Genomic DNA, 20,960 nt, shown 5'->3' on the forward strand with positions numbered 1-20,960 from the left:
GTACCTACAATCTAGTCCATATCGCGAGTCCATTTATGTCCTAGACACAATAAATTCCTCACATGAGCGAATTGTAAACAAAAAAAATAATGTGAAATAGATAATAAAAACTTTAACTAAAGCATTATTCAACGGCTAGGTAAATCACAAACGTGGGGTTAAACCTTTTGCTCTATTATAGGTACTATTTGATTATGGAATTCCTGGGAGTGGTGATTGTATAGTGACTATGAGGTAAACAGTTATCAGTGTATTGGAGGCAGTACCGGTAGCTATACCCATTCTCACCAAATTTGCCTAGAACCGCCGTCGGCACCGGCGCCAGTCTACTTTCCAAATAGCCTTCGTGTCTCGCCTGTGACCTTTTACGCACACTTGCCTTATGGGCCTACTCCACTCCTAGCTTCATAGATTTGAGCTGACTTCTGACAGAAATATTTTAATTGCGCGCATTATATTTATTTTTCTTATTAGTTCGTACCTTAATCGGACAGTAATTATAGGAACCGATGCAATTACGCGTCCGACGGTACTTCAATTTATCCTAATAAAATACGCTATAGCCTGCCGAGCATATTTTCTAATTCTTCGAAATTACACAGATACTCTGACCCGATCATAAAGCAATATGTAATGATGTCAATAGTCGTGATTGAATAGAACAGTTATTTTAAGAACAAGCTAATAAGTAATAACATTATATCAAATTTAATACCTAGCGTGCAAAAGATAACGATAATGGTTCGTCGACATGAATAAATAGGTAGCAGGCTAGCAGCTAGTGAACAGTAGTACTACAAATATGCGGATAACTATGTCGCAGCTAAAATGTGACTCGACAAGGTAAATTTTCATTAGTACGACAAGCGAGATAATAGCCGTCCTTGTGACGAAGTGGCCTTTCTGATGACTTGAGCAAAGAGAGTATTAATATTGTTTATATTAAAAGGTTTGTCTACTTTCTTCAATGGCACACACAAGTACTTTTATTCTTTTTCTAAAATTTATTTTAGACTATTGACTATTGCCACAACATCTGGTGCTATATTTTTTGCAAATATATTGTTGTCAAGCTTATATTATGCTTTTATTTTATTTATCCAAAAAAATAATAGTATAATCGAAAAACATAACTATAAATATAAAGTTAAGTGTAAACCACTAATAAAATTTCACACATCAACATTAACAGTAAACTATAAAATTTATAGATGTGCGCTTAATTTTAAACTTTAAAGTCTAACGTAGCATCATATTCAGGAATGCTATGTTGATAATTGCGACGTAAAATTGCAATATATGAGGTAGCTAATAGCTCCTGCCTATTCTGAAGCATATGAGCGCAGTAACCGTCAAAATAGTTGCAATTAACTTGGTAGATTATGACTATTGCATTTTCACACGTAATATACATTCTTCTAGAATACACGCACACCCACATTTGCTATCGTTTGATCTGCATGCGGTTGATAAATGAAAATGCAAGCGTGCGTAATTTCAGCCGCACTAAGCGATAACGCCTGTGGCTGTTATGTGCACTGTGTACTGCTTTTATTTTATGAAATAAAATACGTAGTGTCAGAGGAAACTTGTGCATATACTACATTTGTGACAGTCGTAAACAAATACGAACTCGTGAATGAAATAATATCTTGTTTAAGGCCTTTGAGCATTTTATTATGAGTAGATAATAATATTACAGTTTTATGCCAAATGTTCACTACTAAGCTAACAAACATTCACATTGAGCTGGTTACTGTAGTCAGAACTTAAGAAGCGGGCTTAAACTGTCAGTCATAAATAACGGCTTAGTTAATTTTACTGTTTCAGTTGAAATAAAATGATTTCTGAATTTGAATAATTGATCAAAGCTAAACAAACTTTACGTGGGAAACATATAATGTTAAGAATACAATTACTATTTTTGTCATAGTTAGGTAGAGTTTATTAAAAAAAGTTAAATAATATATTACATAAGTAAGAGCTTTACCTCTACTTGGGTGGAGCAAGTTTTTTTTTCATAAAAGACAAATTAACACAATTTCAGTAGAGTATCCTATTGTAGTATCATAACTTTCCATACCAGTTTCTTTTTCCTGAACAATCTCATTATATTGTTTCATTTATGATTGAAAGGCGAATCTTACCGATAACCATAGATCCCTATCCTCTCAGCATCATCGGAATGTATCGCTAGTTTTCAATAAAAAGACAAAAGGACTAGATGAAAGATAGATGAAAATAGCCGTAGTTGAAAACGTGGCGCCGGCGCCGGGCGTCGCGACGCCGCCTTTGTTTGCATATCGCGTATGTTCTCTATTTACGCAATTACGTTTCATCGTTTCAACAAACATGTACTAAAAGGCTAAATCAAAACGACATACCTGATAGCGCGTAAATCACTTCAAACTACGCGAGGCTGAAACACGTCAATGTTCAGACTGAAAACCTAGACAAGAACAATTTTAACGCATTTTTGCGAACTGTCATCTTCCTATATAATATAATAATTAATAACTTATTTCGTATTCTACAAAATGCGACAGTGTTAATTATTTTTTATGCAATCCGTGACTAGAATCGCTTTAAATCTAATGCATTGATTATTATTAATGTTCTAATTACATATTTATACATATATGGATAGCATACTATAAGACATTCTTAGTAAAACATAAAAAACGGTCCAAGTGGCGCCAAAAGCGCAAGGAGCCATCGCTCACTAAGGCGGCAAGTCACGTAGGATTCCCACCACAAACGATGTTCCTATTACTCAGTAAGCTCGCCCACTAACCGCAATTGACTTGACTCGTCTTATTATCTACTATTAAAATAATAACGGATACGCTATCCCATTCGTCCCATTTAGAACGAAATTATATCGCGCAAGATGTCGCCGCTCGCACTAAAGTAATTGCATCTCGTAGCACGTAAGTATGCAAACGGTTATATGCACTCGAGTGAACTCACTCGAATTGAGAAAAATCATTACTCACTATATGATTTCGAACATCAAAGCGAAAGAAAATAACGTCACAGTTAAAAAAGCGCAAACAAAATTATGCACTGCGGAATGCATCGCTGAGGCAGAGACACCGATCTCACGAAAATAAAACGTCGATTGTACGTGGCATCGGCGTGCAACAAACAAATTCCTCAGAGGCACATACAGCACACTGAATTAGATACACTCGTGATCGACTGGATACGATGTGCGATGAACCGTGAACGTCTCACGAGCTCACGCACCCCTCATTTCTGGTTACTGTAGTCGGAACATAAGAAGCGGTTTTAAATTGCACTAAGTACAAATTACATACTCAAAGCTGAAAGCACCGTATGTCGTAGCTTGCAGCTACAACAATTTTAATTCTAAAATGTACCCTAAAGCATAACAGAGAACATAATAATGGTGGCGTACTATCTTAAATGTTTCCCTATTACGCGTACAGGGAAAATAGGAAAAGTACAATACCAGGAAAACATAATTGAATTGTTACTCGTGTGTTTCTTATTTGAATTGTTACTCGTGTCTATATTGTTAGAAAGTTATAAGTTAAATAAATAAATAACCTCACTGAATATTTATCTGTAGATTGCTCTAAGATAGATAATAGATTGATATCACATTAATTATAAAGTGTTAAAAATGGTAGTAAATTTACAATCCTTTATGTTCGTGTTATTTTCTTATTGCACAAAGTTATAAAGCGCGCCTTTAGTTTATTACTTTGACACCTGGCTCATTTCTAAGATTCAATTATAATTAAATCTTTTACAGAACATTTCGCGGTAAATTTATTATGAACGTGATACGCTATAATATTATTATATCAAAGGAAACCGGCAAAGGGCAATCCGTTGAACTAGAGTTCTGCAAATCAATAATATTTGATAGATTTTATATTAGGATCATCAAACGGAGTTTACGACTAGCTTACATCTTAGTTTTACTGAGGCTGAATGATTCAAAATGAAATATATTTAGATTGCATTGCGATAAATAGTATTATATACTTCATATAATAAGATAAACCTATAAAACAACAGCAGACTGTAGAAACAATATTAACTTGGTAACCTTATATCTGTCGAATATAAATATAAATAGATTGCAGTAATTTATACTATAATAGTGTAGGAGGATACAACATCGACTATGAACTATCCTTGCATGCGGAATTTGGGGAAAATCGAAAATATATTCTGAACTACATAATTTATTTTTAATTATAATAATTTACTTTTTAGATAACTTAAACGGTGCAACAGTGGAATATTTGACATAAGTGATTAGCACTCGCAACAAATGGATATTATAAACCACTATTATAAATAGGTATAATTATCAATTACTCAGACTTTGCATTGCATACATTAAGTCCTGTTTTTTTTAAATTAGGACTGATCAAACTTTACTTAATTCCACGAAGTAATAAATAAATAATTCACTGCATACGCGACAAATTTAGAACTGCGAGCGCTAAGCCAATCAATTAACGAGACAGTGAACAAGGCGCGTTGTTTACTAACTCAATGTTTGTAAATTTGTGATCCTGAGAATTTTGGGGATTAAAAAAAGAGATTCGTACATTGACATCGTCGATATTTGCTCGCAAAAAATATGTGCGTTGTAAGTAGAGTTCGCTAAAAAGGCGCGCAGACGGCGTCGCGGCGAAGGGTCGACGGCCGCGCCCGGAATAACCACCAGCACCAGCTATATTTGCAGCACGCGGGCGCGGGGGGACCAGCGCGTGCCATTTCTGCACCAGCCCGGTGCATCTGAGTAATGCCATTGTAATGCTCTCGATATATCCCTCTCGCAGGCCAGCAGACGCGCTGTCGGCGGCGACGTCGCTGCCTGCGCCTCCGACCCACGCCGAGGCGTGCCCCGGAACCGATGTCGCTTGCGAATTAATTCACGCAATTACTTTTCGACTACGACTGAAAGACGTAATTGTGCATTGCACATTAGCGTCGGCGAGCATTATTATCCAGATCGAATGTAGACATCCATATGTAGGTAATGATGAGAATCAGTCGTGGGAGCGAGCGCGCCTGTCCACAGTCATTTGTCATCGCCAGTTCCTGTCACTTCGTCTGTACCGCATGCTTTCTCATATTCTGCAATTACCTTTTAAAGTCAACTAATTTGCCGATCCTCCTATAATTATATTAATGAAGAATTCAAATAATGTCACCAGCGTGGCACTTAAATGAAGATTTACTACGTTCAACCTGAATCGTGATGCTACGAACAAAATATTTTTTAATTTAAGCGATTATTTTGCAAATGAATATCATGCCAATTATTTTTATTTTAAAACTAATACATAACATTAAAACTGTCTTGTTTTAAAATCATACCGAAGGTCGAAAAGAACACTTGTGACAATCGTTCCAGTTCATTAAATTTATTATGGATATCATAATATTAACTAAACTGTTGAAGTCTCGAATTTCAAGCGAGTCAAGTCGACCGAAGACGGCATATTAATAACGATCATCAAACATAAAATACAAAAAAACGTGTACGTATATGTCATTCATACAATTTCCACATGTGCGGATACTTTTCGCGACAGATGGCCTATGAGTCACTAACCTGCTGCCAATAATATTTATTTCCACTATTATCAGATTACACTACCATTAAATATTAACGACCGATAATATCATAATTAAAATGTCATCCTCACTTTTATCGAACCGTTTTTATGTTTTTTTAATAAACTAATTTCCAATAACCACCCTACATACGCCTAAATTGTGTTAATAATAATTTGGACTCAGTATCATAATATCTGAACGTGATTGACACAATATTCTAAAATCTACTTTACCGTAGATCACTTTCGACGTAGACAATCAAACTGAATAACGGTTCGGAAAGACACTAAAACTAACGGAAGTCAAATTGAATACAACTCTAGGATAAAATATTACATAGGGTCATAGGACATTTTGCAAATTAGCACCGAAACTTAAATCGGTAAAAGCATGACATCAGTCGGTATATCTTTAAAGGCTCAAAGCAGGAATGACATCATCAATTTAAGAAATGGAATTGAATTGGCAATGTGACGGGCATGTGATGAACGTGTCATGAAAAAGATTACGTCGCAAGCCACTGAACGGGCTAAAGTTGCTTTACAAATGGTTCGTATAATCTGATTATTTATTACAACTCTTCATAAATATTTTGACAGCATTGTTATGTTCTCTTTGTCGGCTGTCGGTTCATAATGCGTGATTATTATGCAGAAGTTTTGTTTGCCAACCATGAATTCTTGATGATTGTTAATATCTTATTTATGGTTCGCATTTTTAATTTCCTTCACAAATTAAACACATTCACAAATTAAAAAGTAATGCTGTCGATATTGTAGTACATTTATTACCGAAACATTGTACGATACACTTCTTCGATACCTACATCGTTTGGAAAATTCTTTCGCATAAAATTTCAAAATATAAATGATAAGTACCTAATCTTTATTGCGTTCCAAACCACGTCTGGTTCAGCGTTATAAATATAACTTATTAATTAGTTTCGTCATCATTATATAAAAACTCGTAGGTATAAGCACTCGTTATTATACAATTAGACATGGTTTTATTAACCACTATTGTTAGAATTAGCTACTACGTCGTAACCTAACGTCACTGTACGGTTATTTATTTAAATGCATACAATACGTATTTACCAATTATTATTATTGCACGCTTATAATGAACAATTGAAACAAAAGACCAGAAAAAGCAAGGTAATATTTAAATAATATTATTTTTAACGTTCTTAACGTTCACATGAACTTTCAGTCATACAAATAGCGTTACCGTGAGATCAGCCATAAAATATTTAGTACAAACAATCAGAAAATATACAGTATCTAGAAATATGAGGATTCTTCTAATAAATAGTACTTACAGTTAACATCCCCAGGGCATGTTTTGCAGCAGCGGCCGGGAAGCAACTCCGGGGTGTCACAGGAAGGCTCTGGACATTCATTCTTTATATTCCGACAGTGGACCTTCGCAACCACTCGCCGCTTCTTTTGTACCTGGGAGAAAATACAAAAATTATGAATTTAAAAGACAAATCCACTAGGATAAGTATAGGAGCCTTTTTTGAGCCGAGCTTTTATGATTTGAGCTTTTTTAATGTAGGTAAGTCGTTTATGTAAATACATTTTATTTGTATTTACAACAATTGGTTTTAAATTACATTGCGCCTAAAATTAAACAACCAGTATTTAACGATTATAATAACGCTCAATCTGCAAATTCTATATTTATACATTTAATTAAAATAAAAGCTTTACTTAATAATGCAGTAAAACCGCTTTAAGTAGAACCTGCACATTCATAGAAAAATGCCGCCCTTCAAACATGCTCTTCATTACACCGTTTATCACCGTCTTGGCTTATAACCAGCATTGTTTTTTAAACAATTTAAGAAATGTTGTCCAAGTTGACTATTTTTTATCTTTATATGTAATTAAGGAATGTTATGATGAACTAACCAACTTCATACTTAAGTAATAAATAATAAACAAAACTTTTTACGTTATTTCAGAGATTGCAAAAATATTAAAAACAATTAATTGTAAACTGACAGATAATAAGCGATTGATATTATTAGTCAAAAATTAATTAAAAACTAGTTCCAAATTCTAACCGATGAACAAGAATACCTATACCTAGTATTATTTTGATTTTTATGGATAGTATCAATACCTATATTATCTTAAAAGAATGTTGAAATTTAAAAGAAGAAATACGTACCGGTATACACTCACATTTGATGCAGTACATGACACCAAACGGAGGACCTAAGTCAGCAAACCACGTAGATCCAAGCTCTTTTGCTTGCTTGCCAAATTGACATTCTGAAACAAAATTATTAACTCATAAGTCATTATTAACACCAATTAATTATACATTTAAAATGATAATACATTTTTTATTAAAATATCAAGATTAAAAACAAAACTCGCCGCCAAATTTTAAAGATGCGTCATCTATCAAAAATTTAAAAATCGAAAGCATAGGTTATATTAGAAAAAAAAATTCGTTCAGCTTACGTCATATACAAAAATACAACATTTACCTTTAATAGAATGTTTTTTGGTTGACAAATTTTTTAACTTAATAATAGATTAAAAAATGCTATTTTAGTACTTTGGTTCATAATTCATCTGAGGATCTATGAATACGTTTTATGACGCATCTATGGTATTTTTGTTATTTATTATCTGTACGCTGTAAATGTTTTCCTCGCTGTTGACGCAACGTCTTTGATTTAGATTAAGTACAAAACAGCATTAATTGTTTAAAGCAGATTTATAACGTTGCAAACTATGAACAGAACAACTTTAAAGTAACCCTACAATGATAAATGTTTCACCAGCGCTGACAGTTGTTTTAACAGTTGGAATTTTATTATTAATTAAAATTAAATGGTCGTCACGATTTTATGCGAATTAATATTATATTTCATTAAAGTAAGTAAACTAATGCGTAAACAGACCTTGTTATTTAAATTAATGGGAAGGATTATTAGACTTGTTTAAATTACGCAGACTTCTAAATTAATATTCGAAGTCAAATTAAAAAATTTTAAAGCAAACATTGCGATATTACGATGCTTTCGATTTTTATGTATTAAGTAGTTCAATAGTTGCAAATATTAATTCATATTTCAATAATTTAGTAGTGAAGTATTCCTTAATTTCTCTGCTAAGAATAACACAGATGTTTAATGCTTCCTTATGGATTCTCATTTATGTATAATATATGCAGAACTAATACATTTTATTGGTTATTCTACACCGCGTTTATTACAAAACAAATGAATAAAAGTGAGTAATTGTTGATAGGTACACGTGCACAATTATAACTAATAGTTGAGCACCCGAAGAGCAGCCCGAGTGCGACTACGAGTTAACAAGTTGCATTTACATACCGCACTCGGCAGTGGACATCTAAAAATAAAAGTTGCGAGTGTTGAAACGTAGAAATATCCAGGTAGTTATACCTTAAAGGATTAAATCGCAAATCTATGCCTGATCAAACAGATACCGTTAACTTTAAAGCATATAAACTGCGGTGTAATATTTTACAAGTTTGTACTATAATGAGTTAGAAATGTTATTACATCGATTATTTAGCTGCGTTGATTATTTCAAAACTTTAACGTTACCTATCTATTAAAACTCACAATAATTATTATGTAATTGAATTTCTATTTCGTCATGTTATAAAGTACTAATAGTACATTGTTAATACCGATTCGGAATTAGAGAGATCACTATCAGATGTCTTGGATCGATAAGGTGGCCCGGTCTCTATAAATAGGCGTTACTGTTATCTCCTTCTCGTAACTATTTAATTAACCTCACTCCACGAGTGCACTGATAGCAGCCGAGATTCGTTGCGTGAGAATTTATTGATCTTTACGTCAATTGAGTAAACAATAATCTTATTCAATAAATATCTATGCTAGAGGAAGTTGCTGTTCTTTAGAAGCACTGAATTTAAACGAACTTACGATATTTATAGATTACGCCGAGATACATTTCATGGTGCATAATTTAATAAGGAAGGAGGGTGCGACGGCGCTTAGATAAGGATGCGACAATCACGCCTCGTTTTACAATATAAGTGTCAACGCGTCCGTTTATTCATTCAATTGAAAATAATCAAACCAAAAAGACGGTTAAATTAATACGTCTCGGCTTGCAATCGATCATGGCAAAGATTCTCTTTCTTCGACTGCGATCGCTGCCAAAACAAAAGCCATTACTCAACTCGTCACAACCCTTTACACTCACTCCTCCGTCGCGTTTTATACGATATACGAGAGTTAAATATCCGTAAAAATATGATCTGTGAGATGATTTAGGCATATAAAGTGAGGCGAGACATCGCGTAACCTTCTGCCTCGTTCTCGGAACCGCTGGCCGGGCGCCAGAAGCGCCTCGCCAGGGAAATGAAGTATTGGCGACGCTCGTCTTGTACTTCTTTCGCGATCTCTTTATGGAAATTCCTACCAAATATATATGCACTTGTTTAATTTTAAATCGTCCAATATCGATAAATTTGCCAAAATCACCACGATCTCACTTGAATAATATGTTTTTAAGTAATAATGTATCCAATTTAATACAAAAACAAAAATTCAAGTGTGTCATTTAAATAACTTTCGAGCCCACTTTGAGGAGAGCGCATAATAATATTGCAAATATATTATGTTACTCTTGAGAAACTGTCGATTCGAAACTGGTAGCGCTACCTAAATACAAAACATAGCTTCCATCGGTAATCTGCGGAGCATTGCATGCATGACCTCACGGTTGGAACTGTATTGTCATGTCATAGATCACGATAAGTATGACTTACATGTCATAGAGAGAGGTACGTGGCCGACTCACTGAACGAACTTGACTCTAATAAATCACAAAGGGTTGAAACAGCTTAACATTTTAACATTCTAAATTAATAAGAATTGCATTGTGCCGAACTGTGCATTCTGTTATTAATGTCATAATAGTTTCTTAAGGCAGCAATATAGCCAATAGTCAATTTCATCATCTACAAATGTGGAAAACAATTCCCACACTGGATCCTTCTTGTTAAGCATAAGTACAGGAATATGCATGAGTTAAACAAATCGTTTAATTAACTTTACCACTGTACCGAGAAATACGCTCCCATCTAAGGTGTAGGTACAAACAATTTATCGTGTGACAATCCATTATTTATTTTATCGGCGTCTCGTTTCTTATAGAAAACTACATACGTCTGAGATTTATAAAAATTAATGAAGCACTACAGACCTCTCGTCTGGCTACAAGTAATGGAGTGTACAGACTACCATAACGTGTTTATTATAATATTACTGATGCCTCTTCATCGTAATATTAATATAGAAAATCTAATAGAAAAACGAAAGTCTCGCTGTGTAATCGAAACTATTCTAGTTCCAAGACAAATGTGCATGAAAGTTTTATTTAAAATAAGGAAATATTTTTATCATATTCAAATAATAATTAATAATTTTCCTTATGTAGCTCGCTTCCTTCACGATGGGTGGCGTGGTTGATCTATCGCGATCGGTACCGACGATTAAATCGATGCGCAACGATAATTCTTATTAGCTACAAGAAACACCTGTTGGTGATATTCGATATACCCAGTTTTATATCATAATATGTATCAGAAACAGAAACACCTGACATTGAACGTTTTTGTACCAAAATTTAAACAAAGATATAAGCAAATTAATTATGCAAGACTTGGTTTATTTTTAATGATTACTGGTCTGGTGCTATAATTATTTATGCCGCGATACTTAAAAGATTAATTGGCTAAATGTGCCTTACGTGAATATAATTCAGTGACATTTGACAAAAAATACGTTTTTGTTTAAATTGAGTTATTAAATTAACAGCATTGACAGTGGTTGATAAGTTTTTTTATTTTATCACACGATAATAATTATAAGTACAGTTATTATTATTGGGTTTTTGAAAAGATAATCTCAGTTAACTGGACAATATAATAATTGTCCAGTTAACTGAGATTTTTTACTTATGGTATCTTTTTAGGTAATATTTATTTTTAATTTTGGAAAAAACCTTTCTCAAAACATTTTAAACAAATATTATTAAATACGCTCAATAATTTTAATATTGAAGTAGATATAAAAAAGCTTTCACTTTCACTTCAAAAATCAAACTGTAAAGGTTGCACGAAATCTTAAAAAGTAATGGATTTTTAGTCGTTTTTGCCCGCGATTTTGCAAGCAGTTGAATCCGCATGGTAGGTACATTTAATGTAAACATAAATATTACATCAATAGCGTTTTAATGCAAGAAAAAATCAAAACTGCTGATGTAGGTATGGTACGTTATGGACAATTGTGACGTCATCGAACGCCATTAATTATATTTTCCAACCTCGTCATAAACATATTATTACAATATTTAATTAAATTCCTCTTTCACTTACTGTTCTATAAATAAATAATTGTACATCAATAACCGATATCTCGCCTTACTTTATAAGTCAGGGTCGTTTACTTATTATGGAATTTACATAGCTATACTTTTTTTAACAAGTAGGACATAGTTTTTTGTTATTTGCAATTTACTTGGTTAAACAATGCGAAATATGTCCTGCAAGGTTGACAACCTTGTGTTTCCTTACTCTTCGACGTTGTAAGTTTCATTGTAGTGATTTTTAAATGTGATTAATTATATATACTAATCCACTATAGGTGTAGACTTCCACCTCCTTTTGCGGATCTAGAACATAATAATTCATCACTATGGCTGGGTTAACATATTATGTGCGATTTCTTCATTCCTTTTGGTTTTACAACATGCCGATTTCATCAAGATGTTCCTTAACCAATTAAACGGTGGTAATATGAAATATAGGATACCCATTGAAAATTTTCAATTATTTTCTAATTCTTCTTTTTAATAATTTTACAAGCTCCTCTAGATTAAAGCTCTCTTTTAAATAAAGATAGAGGCTTTGAATACTCATCCACTATTACTCTTGATCAAAAACAGTTTATTACTGGTTTCTATGTACATACTAAGTATTATTTATATGAATGCTTTTACTAATTGACAGAATTAATAAAATGGCGATTTGAAAATAGTCTACGTTCGCGTAACATGATGAATGGAGCGAGGAATATTTATTTCCTGTACCTATATTTTTTAAGCAAGGAAACCTTAAACATATTGGATATGCAGAAGCTATTGGGGCCTTAAATTTCTTATAATTTTCTTGTATGTACTTGTATGTAGATTGTATAATCTAAATTGATGTTCTATGTTACTAAAGTTAAATAAGATTATATTTGTTTAGCTAATATTATTTATTAATAGCTGTTTATTAATATACTTTATCCTTATATTTTATCCTAGTTGCATTGATAGCTGGCGCCTTTTGCGAGCATTGGTGACTGGTTCGTGTCGTTCAGTGTATTTACATTCAAGTCATATGCTAATTTCCACGATAAAATATACATAACGAAAAGCCAATATTGACGACCAATTAGAGGAACATATATGAAATGAAAATATTATATATACGGAAGGTGGTTGGGTAAAACAAATTATAAATTATACTTAAGCGTATACAACTAAGACAAATTAAACGTAGGTGGACACATTCAATTGAGCGAATTAATTTATAAAAACAGTTTACTCATTGTTAAATGAAAAACAACCAATTAGCTACAAGAAAATATAACTGCTTCCAAATGATACACTCAGAATGATTATATGAATTCCTTGTATCATCTTTTTATTTAATACAGTGTAAAAGTAACGAGTTCTTGTCTGTATAAAAATAATAACCAAAATAATCACATTTTATGGCGATTATTTCATCACCTAATCGATTATTATTAGCTAAATAACATAATATCTAGTAGCAAATAGTGGATGGGAGCCAAGATACTCCACAAAAATATCGCATATAATTTATTAAGATTCTTTCTACAAATAGTTGTAGGATGAGCGTATCACAGTTGCACCTCATAAAAACATAGAATATTTTTACAAAAATGAGTCGCCGCGCCGCGGCCGTTAAGACACGAAATTAGATGGTGCATGTTACTTTCCACGACTACTCTCAATTCTCATATCTTCTAATGAATACCTATTTAATTACTACCCACAAATGTGAAAGACATAGGACCTCAAATTGTATGCTGCATAACTTAAATAATAAATATATAACTGCCAATCCCCCATAAGTGTAGGTACATCGCTTTTAATAAATTCATGTTTAATTAAACACAAATACGCCGCAATCGAAGAGCGGCCACACACCTATAACAATGTTATCAATCAGGTAACATGAATGCAAATTTTAATTGTGTACAGAGCGCGTCGATCTCGCGTGATATTATGATCGCAATATGTTTGAACGACAACGCATGCGACGGGCGGGGCGCACTCAGTGCGCCGGCCGCCGGGGTGGGCACAACCGCCAATTATGAATAAACTAGCTTTTCTACTATGTTAATAAGACTTAAGATTTTTCCTTAGCGATTTCACCGACGCAAAACTTTCATTAATGGTTTTGTGTTTCAATTTTATCGGAGTTAAAGAGCTTTTCGATCGACTGACGCGTTCAAAATACCGAGTCTTCTGCGCAAACTTTATGAACATATAAATTACCCAGGCTCCAGACTTTAAAGACTTCCACGTGAGTGAGGTCTAGCAATTGAGTAACAAGTTTATGCGTCGGAAAGGCAGAACTACGCCCCTGGCGATGTAGAGCAGAAGGGTAACGATGATAAACGCGCCCACCGACGCCGGCGATCGGATTTATTCTCCACACCTAGTCAGTAAAGTGTTCAATGAATTCACTCCGCTTGCATGTAATGTTATGTTGTGTCATCGTCACCTCTCGCGGGCGGTCTTGTTCGACGCTAAGTTCTCGTGAGGTTTCCACTATAGTTTGATGGCGAAAGAGTATACGACGAACGACGCGGACCCGGCCTCGTTTACTGAGCTAAATATAATTTCACTTGATCATTTAATTATATGGAGATAAATGGGCGAGCAGAGATGCCAACATTTACGCTAATAAAGTATACAATATGGCATGCAACGATTACTATGGGTCGTGAAGCGCATGCTCCGGTTACTTCCTTGATTTTCATAGAGCGTCCAATCGTATTTCAATTTTCATTTAATGCCATAAAACTCTTTAAACAATTTAATAATCCGTTTTATTCATTTAGTCTTTGAATAAAGCATGAGTATTGAAAATAGCCTCGTTGATTTTTATACAGAGCGACTATTTCTAGTGGAAATGATACATCTCATTGGCCATGTATCTACCGTACACGCTAACATAAAGATAGTCTCCGTATTTAGTTATTTCACCAAACTAGTATAACTAGTACCAGATCGTTTCATGTATCAACACAATATAGGAACTTAATGTACTTCATGCGCAGATAATTAATTAGTGAACCATAAAATATAATGCGCAGGCTCCGTTTCGGTTAAGAAACGTTTATGAGTACCGTAAAATATATTAAAATAACTGCGTATTTAAATAATGCTTAAGGAAAATGATCTTTGAAAATATTTGTTGATATAAAGCATCCCCGGTCGCCTCTCGTTGACCCAATTACGATCTAAATTTGGTATCAAACTTTTGGACCTACCTTAGCTATATAAATTTCCTAATTTTAATCCTACGTCTTTACCGCTCACTGCTCAGACGACCTAAAAATATGATCAAAGTAAAATTGTAGTTTTATGTTTCTTGTAAAATCTCGAATGTACAAACGCCAAGACAGTCGAATTACAACGTTTACAACAGCTTGAAGTATATAAATTTTTAATATAAACCGTAACCTTCCGGACGATTTGGTTGCATATCAAATCGTACGCCAAAAGTACATTCATTTTACAAATACTTTCATGTTCAGCGTGTGATACCGCCTTGACTTCTCAACGAGCCGAAAGCTCAGAACATTGCATGGTTATGAACGACGCCACTTATGGCATGCTGACGCGTCTTTTCATTTGAATACAATACCACATATTTCTCAGGGCCGTCCGTATGCACGCATGCATAATCCTCGCGTTTAAACAAAATCTGCCACATCCTCGCTATGACGATTGCAACACAATAATATCTCCACATAATGTCTAGCGAACTTTAAATGCCAATAATAAAGGATTTACTGCCAATTGACTTTCAATTGGGATTAATAAACGGAGCGCTGCCAACGAGTACTTATTGATTTCGTGACTATATTTCTCCCATTGAGCACAACGATCGATCCCCAAGGCTGCATTCCATCGACCGGCGCTGCGCTTATTCGCAAGCGCATATCATAATAAAATTCTATTCCGTCAGAAGAAATGCTAGTATAAATATGTCTGAAATAAAGATAAACGTACAGTTAAATCGCTTGAAATATTAGTAAATGCGGTTACAGTGGGTGTAACAGAGTCCCACGAGAGAGGTCGTACCGGCAGACTGCGCCCCCGCACACACTATGTACGAGTATATGCCATTTATCTCGACTGACGCCAGAGAGGGTAACTGGAGGTCACGAAGTGATAGTATTCAGTCACGAGCGATTAGTCAATGCCGTAGATCACATCATTTTTACAGCCTCCACGCCTCGTACTAAGTCCATATTGACCCATCGAATTCTTGGCACTTTATATTTTTTGTCATAGATTTTAAAATAATTTCACAAAATTACATCTTTGAACATAAAGGAACCTAGACATGATATTTAAAACGAGTTTACATCGAATTTGACGACAAACGAACGGTGCACTGACACCGTCTATAGATAAACACTGGACGTCCTCGATGAAGATGCAATATAGGTTTCAGAGAGCAAAAACGTGTAGACAATGGAAAATGTTGCGTCCTCGATAGTGGCGCTGCGGCCTGCGATGCCGGCAACCGTCCGACTGTTGCCTATTTGGGAAATCGGGCTCCCTATTTGGAAAGCTGCGATTCGAGTCGGATCGATATCTTTCCACCGCTATGGTGCACAATTACTCGTCAACCAGCCGTCTACACTACGTTTACGAATATATTCAGAAAAATATTGATCAATTAAGATAAAAAAGCGTTCGAGTTGACTTCTAAAAATATTGTTCAAAATTTCGATTCCTCTACTTTATTTGCTTTCTTTCTGTATTTAACGCCACGGTGCTTAAAAAATATTTATGATGGTACTTTATCACTTATAAAAATAGACTCGCCACTGTCTCGCCGGTTTAAAAATGAACTGTGTCAGTAGACACACCTGAAAAATGTTGACACAAACATAAAACACACTCCCAATGTGTCGAACAGTTGTATATCAACAGAGTAGTTTTGTAGAGACTAAATTACTACACTTTAGTTTTCATGCATTCCATTCTAATACCAAATACCTCGTAAAATGTCTGGGTATTCGCATAAAATGCGATAATAAATTTATAAACAAACACATGTACACTATAATATTGCAAAATAAACATATTTAATGTCGTATTGATAATGATAATAGTGTTTATATTTTCTATTTAACGTAACGAATCGAGAATGTTTACTTAGTGTTAATTCAATTAAGTTTTAATTAATCCATGTTCAAACTCATAATTATTTTGATATACCATAAATACTTCAATTATTTTGTTTACACATGCCCATTTGTTCTTTTATAGACATGAAAAGATGGCCGTAAACAATGTCGCGCAGTCATAATATCTGACCGGAGCCATTAAACGGCATCTATAAAACAAATACATTGCGGTGTAGGTGTGACGAAAACGCGTGCCCATGATGTTAAACTCAATGAGTGCTCGTTAAAGACAACCCGTTTAATCCGCGCCGACGAAATATAATGCAGCGGAAATAAAATGCCCCTGTCCCACGGCCTCTGGGTGGCTCGTGACTACTCTCACGGATCTATCACGAAATTTTACACTCGTCCTGTATCTTATTAAGTGTTATGAAAGGTTTCTCGTAAGTGACAACCTTTTAAGGAAAGCCGGGCCTTTGCGAATTCACGCGCTGACGATGCAACGGTCAGCACCTACTGGTATTTAAACATTCTGGGCTAATGACATATCCATTACAATGCAATTAAGAAATAGATTGCTATTCAGTACAATAACCTTTTGATAGGTACTTATTGTTTGCGTAATCGTGCTCTTATTCAAGGAAAAGTGTTGATATGAACGTTCGTTCAGTTTTAAAAAATTGCTCAATCATTAGCAACGAAGCGAAAATTATAAAAGTACATTATAAATAACCTTTCCGCGTACAACCAAAAGAGATAATTGCTCTAGCACATTATCGCATCATTACCATGTCAGTATGGAAGCTTTGTCTCAATTTAGTGATAATTTCATAAAGACGAGGAGGCGGCGCCGTGCGAGGCAGCTGCGCGGGAGGTCTATACTTGCGTCGTTTAACAGCAACCACTAATTGCAAGCCGCTTTAAGGACGCTGATCGATACGATAATGTCTTTAATGTCGGTCTCGTGTCGCTCTTAAACATTTCATTTTGTCTCGTCGACGTGCTTAAAAATTACGGCGCTGTGGTTAAACGATTTACAGTTTGCGACGAACTCTCACCTAACATAGGTACTATTTTCATTGATAATACAAAAGAGACGAGATTAGTTATTCACAATGATGTTGATTTTTTGTTTTATTGTAGCGTGTAGAGATAAAAGCTCTCCCCGTTTTAGTATGCGATGGACGCGCCTGTTTAAGATGGAATCGATATGAATGAGGTGCGAGTCCCTACGTGCCTTCACGCTCTTTTTTACCACACAAACCCTTAATTAACAATTTCCATTACAATTGTTTGCATCGGCTAAGGATAAACTTAAATAATGACGCTTCCTTCAATATCAAAGGTAGATAGTAAAGAAATAAGAAAATATAAAAATTCATTTGAGTGTATCATAAAGCGATAACAAATCTGCATATTTAATTGCAAGCTTCAATAAGATCAGATATTGCAGTAATTTAAAATATTTTTTACAATTCCGCTATAGGCAAGACTGGTTAAGGCGGCAGTAATCATAGTCAGTCAGCAAAACTATTTGCAATGCATAATGCATATTTAGAAACCGCTCCGTGGTCGGCTCGACCCCGCGGCTCAGTTTAGCGCCCTCATGAGAGCACAAATTGCGACCAGTTACATTACATGCATTATTTAAACGCGACAACCTTATAAGAAAGTAATAATGTGATAGAGAGTACGTATGTCGCGCGCTGACTCACAACTCGGCGCATTGACCCGACAGCCACCGACGCTCACTATTCCTGTGCCTGCTGCACACTACGTTACACACTCGAATATTGCATAACATACTCAATTTTGAGGGTATTATATGACCAATAATTCAATTCACATACGTGCGCCGCAAGTGCGCACTTCGTTTTACAGTTTTCGCAACATCTGGTCCGGATAACACAAATCAGAGACTTCTTTATTCCTCAAAGTAATGGACTGTGGAAGCAACTACTAAATATTATAATGTATTAAAAAATATTAAATGCCTAGTTCTTGCAAAAGACAAGAAGTTCACAGTCAAGAGAAATGGTATTAAAATTACATGCAATACTAAAAATACCTCATAAAATATATAGGGTGATGAATATTTAAAGGCCATAATAAATGTTGAACTCGCGATATCTTGGCAGCCGGCATTAGTCTAGCAGACGGAATAAAGCGTCAAAACAATGAAGTCATTAAATACAGAAAAAATTATCCGGCGCGATATAAAATAAATATCTATAAATATTTATTTAGGTCGACGACATTACGGTCATCTGCGCGATCGTTGAATATTCACGTAGTGGCAAAAATCGTCGGGAGCGGGATCTCAAAAGGAGCGCTGTACATCATTCATCAGTCGTTCTGTTAGCGTGTAAATTTGCATACGAACGCGGTTTGGGCTCGCGGGCATCGATGGAATGAAAAGAGGGCCGAGAGGGCCGATCTCATGTCGATAGTGTCACATGACTAATGGAGCAGGCGCCGATCACCGATATCGGCAAATAAAAAATACCCAGGCCACCGCCTCGGGTGGTTTCGCTTCACACCAGTGCAAAATACAATAGTATTTTTGAGTGTTTCTATTAATATTAAGAAAATTATTAATTGCAAGTCATCCTCACTGACGAAGAAAGCTATGAAAAGCTAGATTACTAGCTAGATCTAATATTTAATGACTTACCTACATGTAAATTAACTATTGTCTACCATTGCACCATGTATTTTGCATATTCTGCATTGACAAAATGATCAAAGTAGGTAAGTAAGTTTCATGATGGAATAACATTTGATAAACGCAAGAATTTCTGAGGTTTGTGATTTTTCTATTTTTCACCAAAATTGCTGATCCGTCTTAAAGGAACCATTGCAAAAGTCCGTTATATTCGAGTAGCACATAGCCAATCTTTATCTGAATACCACCCGTGAATAGTGATGAATCATTCAATCACACATCCTTTGTAATTAAAGATTCAATTTGCTCTAGAGGATGTTTGATTTTTTATTTAGAATTAGGTTATTTAATTTTTGACACCTTATTATAATTTTATTATTGTTTAAATCCATACTAATATTATAAATGCGAAAGTAACTCTGTCTGTCTGTCTGTTACTCAATCTCGCCTAAACTACTGGACCAATTTGCATGAAATTTGGTATGGAGTTATTTTGATACCTGAGAAAGGACATAGGCTAACTTTTATTGCGAAATATGTACCACGGGCGAAGCCGGGGCGGACCTCTAATTTATCATAAGATTAATAATTGTTAACAATGTAGCATATAACAATACGAAAACACTTTACTACAACACCGTGTGGCTTCATTTGTCATGTAAAATACGTCACAGGCACTTTAATTAAATGTCATCGCCTTCATTTGCAAAGCCAATGCAACAATATTTATTGCATATTCAGAACTAAATTAAAAGGTAAAAGAAGTTCGTAATGTGTTTCATTGAGCCACCTTCACCGCTTGGGTGGTACAATGTCACCTTATGTAATTGGTACAGAACCAATTCAGTTTTAACCAATTAACGTCGGATAATTGCTTTTAAATTCGTGAATAAAGAAACACAATTATTCTTGTCCTCACTCATTCCTGGATATTTTTCAATAATCAGATAATGTAAGAATATGGTGGGTAAAAGTCCGTAAAAGAGCATACGCTATCATAACTCGTAACGTGTTCATGCGAAGGTAATTTAAGATAAGACTTTATAGCAGGTTTAACCTAGATTCCTCCCAGTGACCTAATGTTGGTTAATTTTTAACTTTTATAGTGGCGGAAATTATGTAAAAATAAGAATGTTAAGATTTCGTGTCAACTAAATTTATTATTGTCAAATCTATGATGATCGACGAAAATTTGCGATAACGTTTATT

General features: G+C 34.7%; 1 protein-coding gene across 1 annotated transcript in view; it reads right to left on the minus strand.

The window, feature by feature from the left end:
* The window catches only part of sog (chordin short gastrulation), a 54,476-nt gene that overhangs the window by 18,708 nt on the left and 14,808 nt on the right, over nt 1-20,960 (minus strand). The window contains exons 2-3 of the mRNA XM_090108390.1: nt 7,789-7,892; nt 6,932-7,064 (exon numbers count right to left, since the gene is read on the minus strand). Of these exons, the coding sequence (XP_089964516.1) occupies nt 6,932-7,064; nt 7,789-7,892 (237 nt within the window). The remainder of the gene's footprint in view (nt 1-6,931; nt 7,065-7,788; nt 7,893-20,960) is intronic.

Source organism: Colias eurytheme, chromosome 13 (genome assembly GCF_061535395.1).
Source record: "Colias eurytheme isolate Ceu_HAF_F1 chromosome 13, ilColEury1 Martin Lab GWU primary, whole genome shotgun sequence".
Classification (NCBI taxonomy): Eukaryota; Metazoa; Arthropoda; class Insecta; order Lepidoptera; family Pieridae; genus Colias; species Colias eurytheme.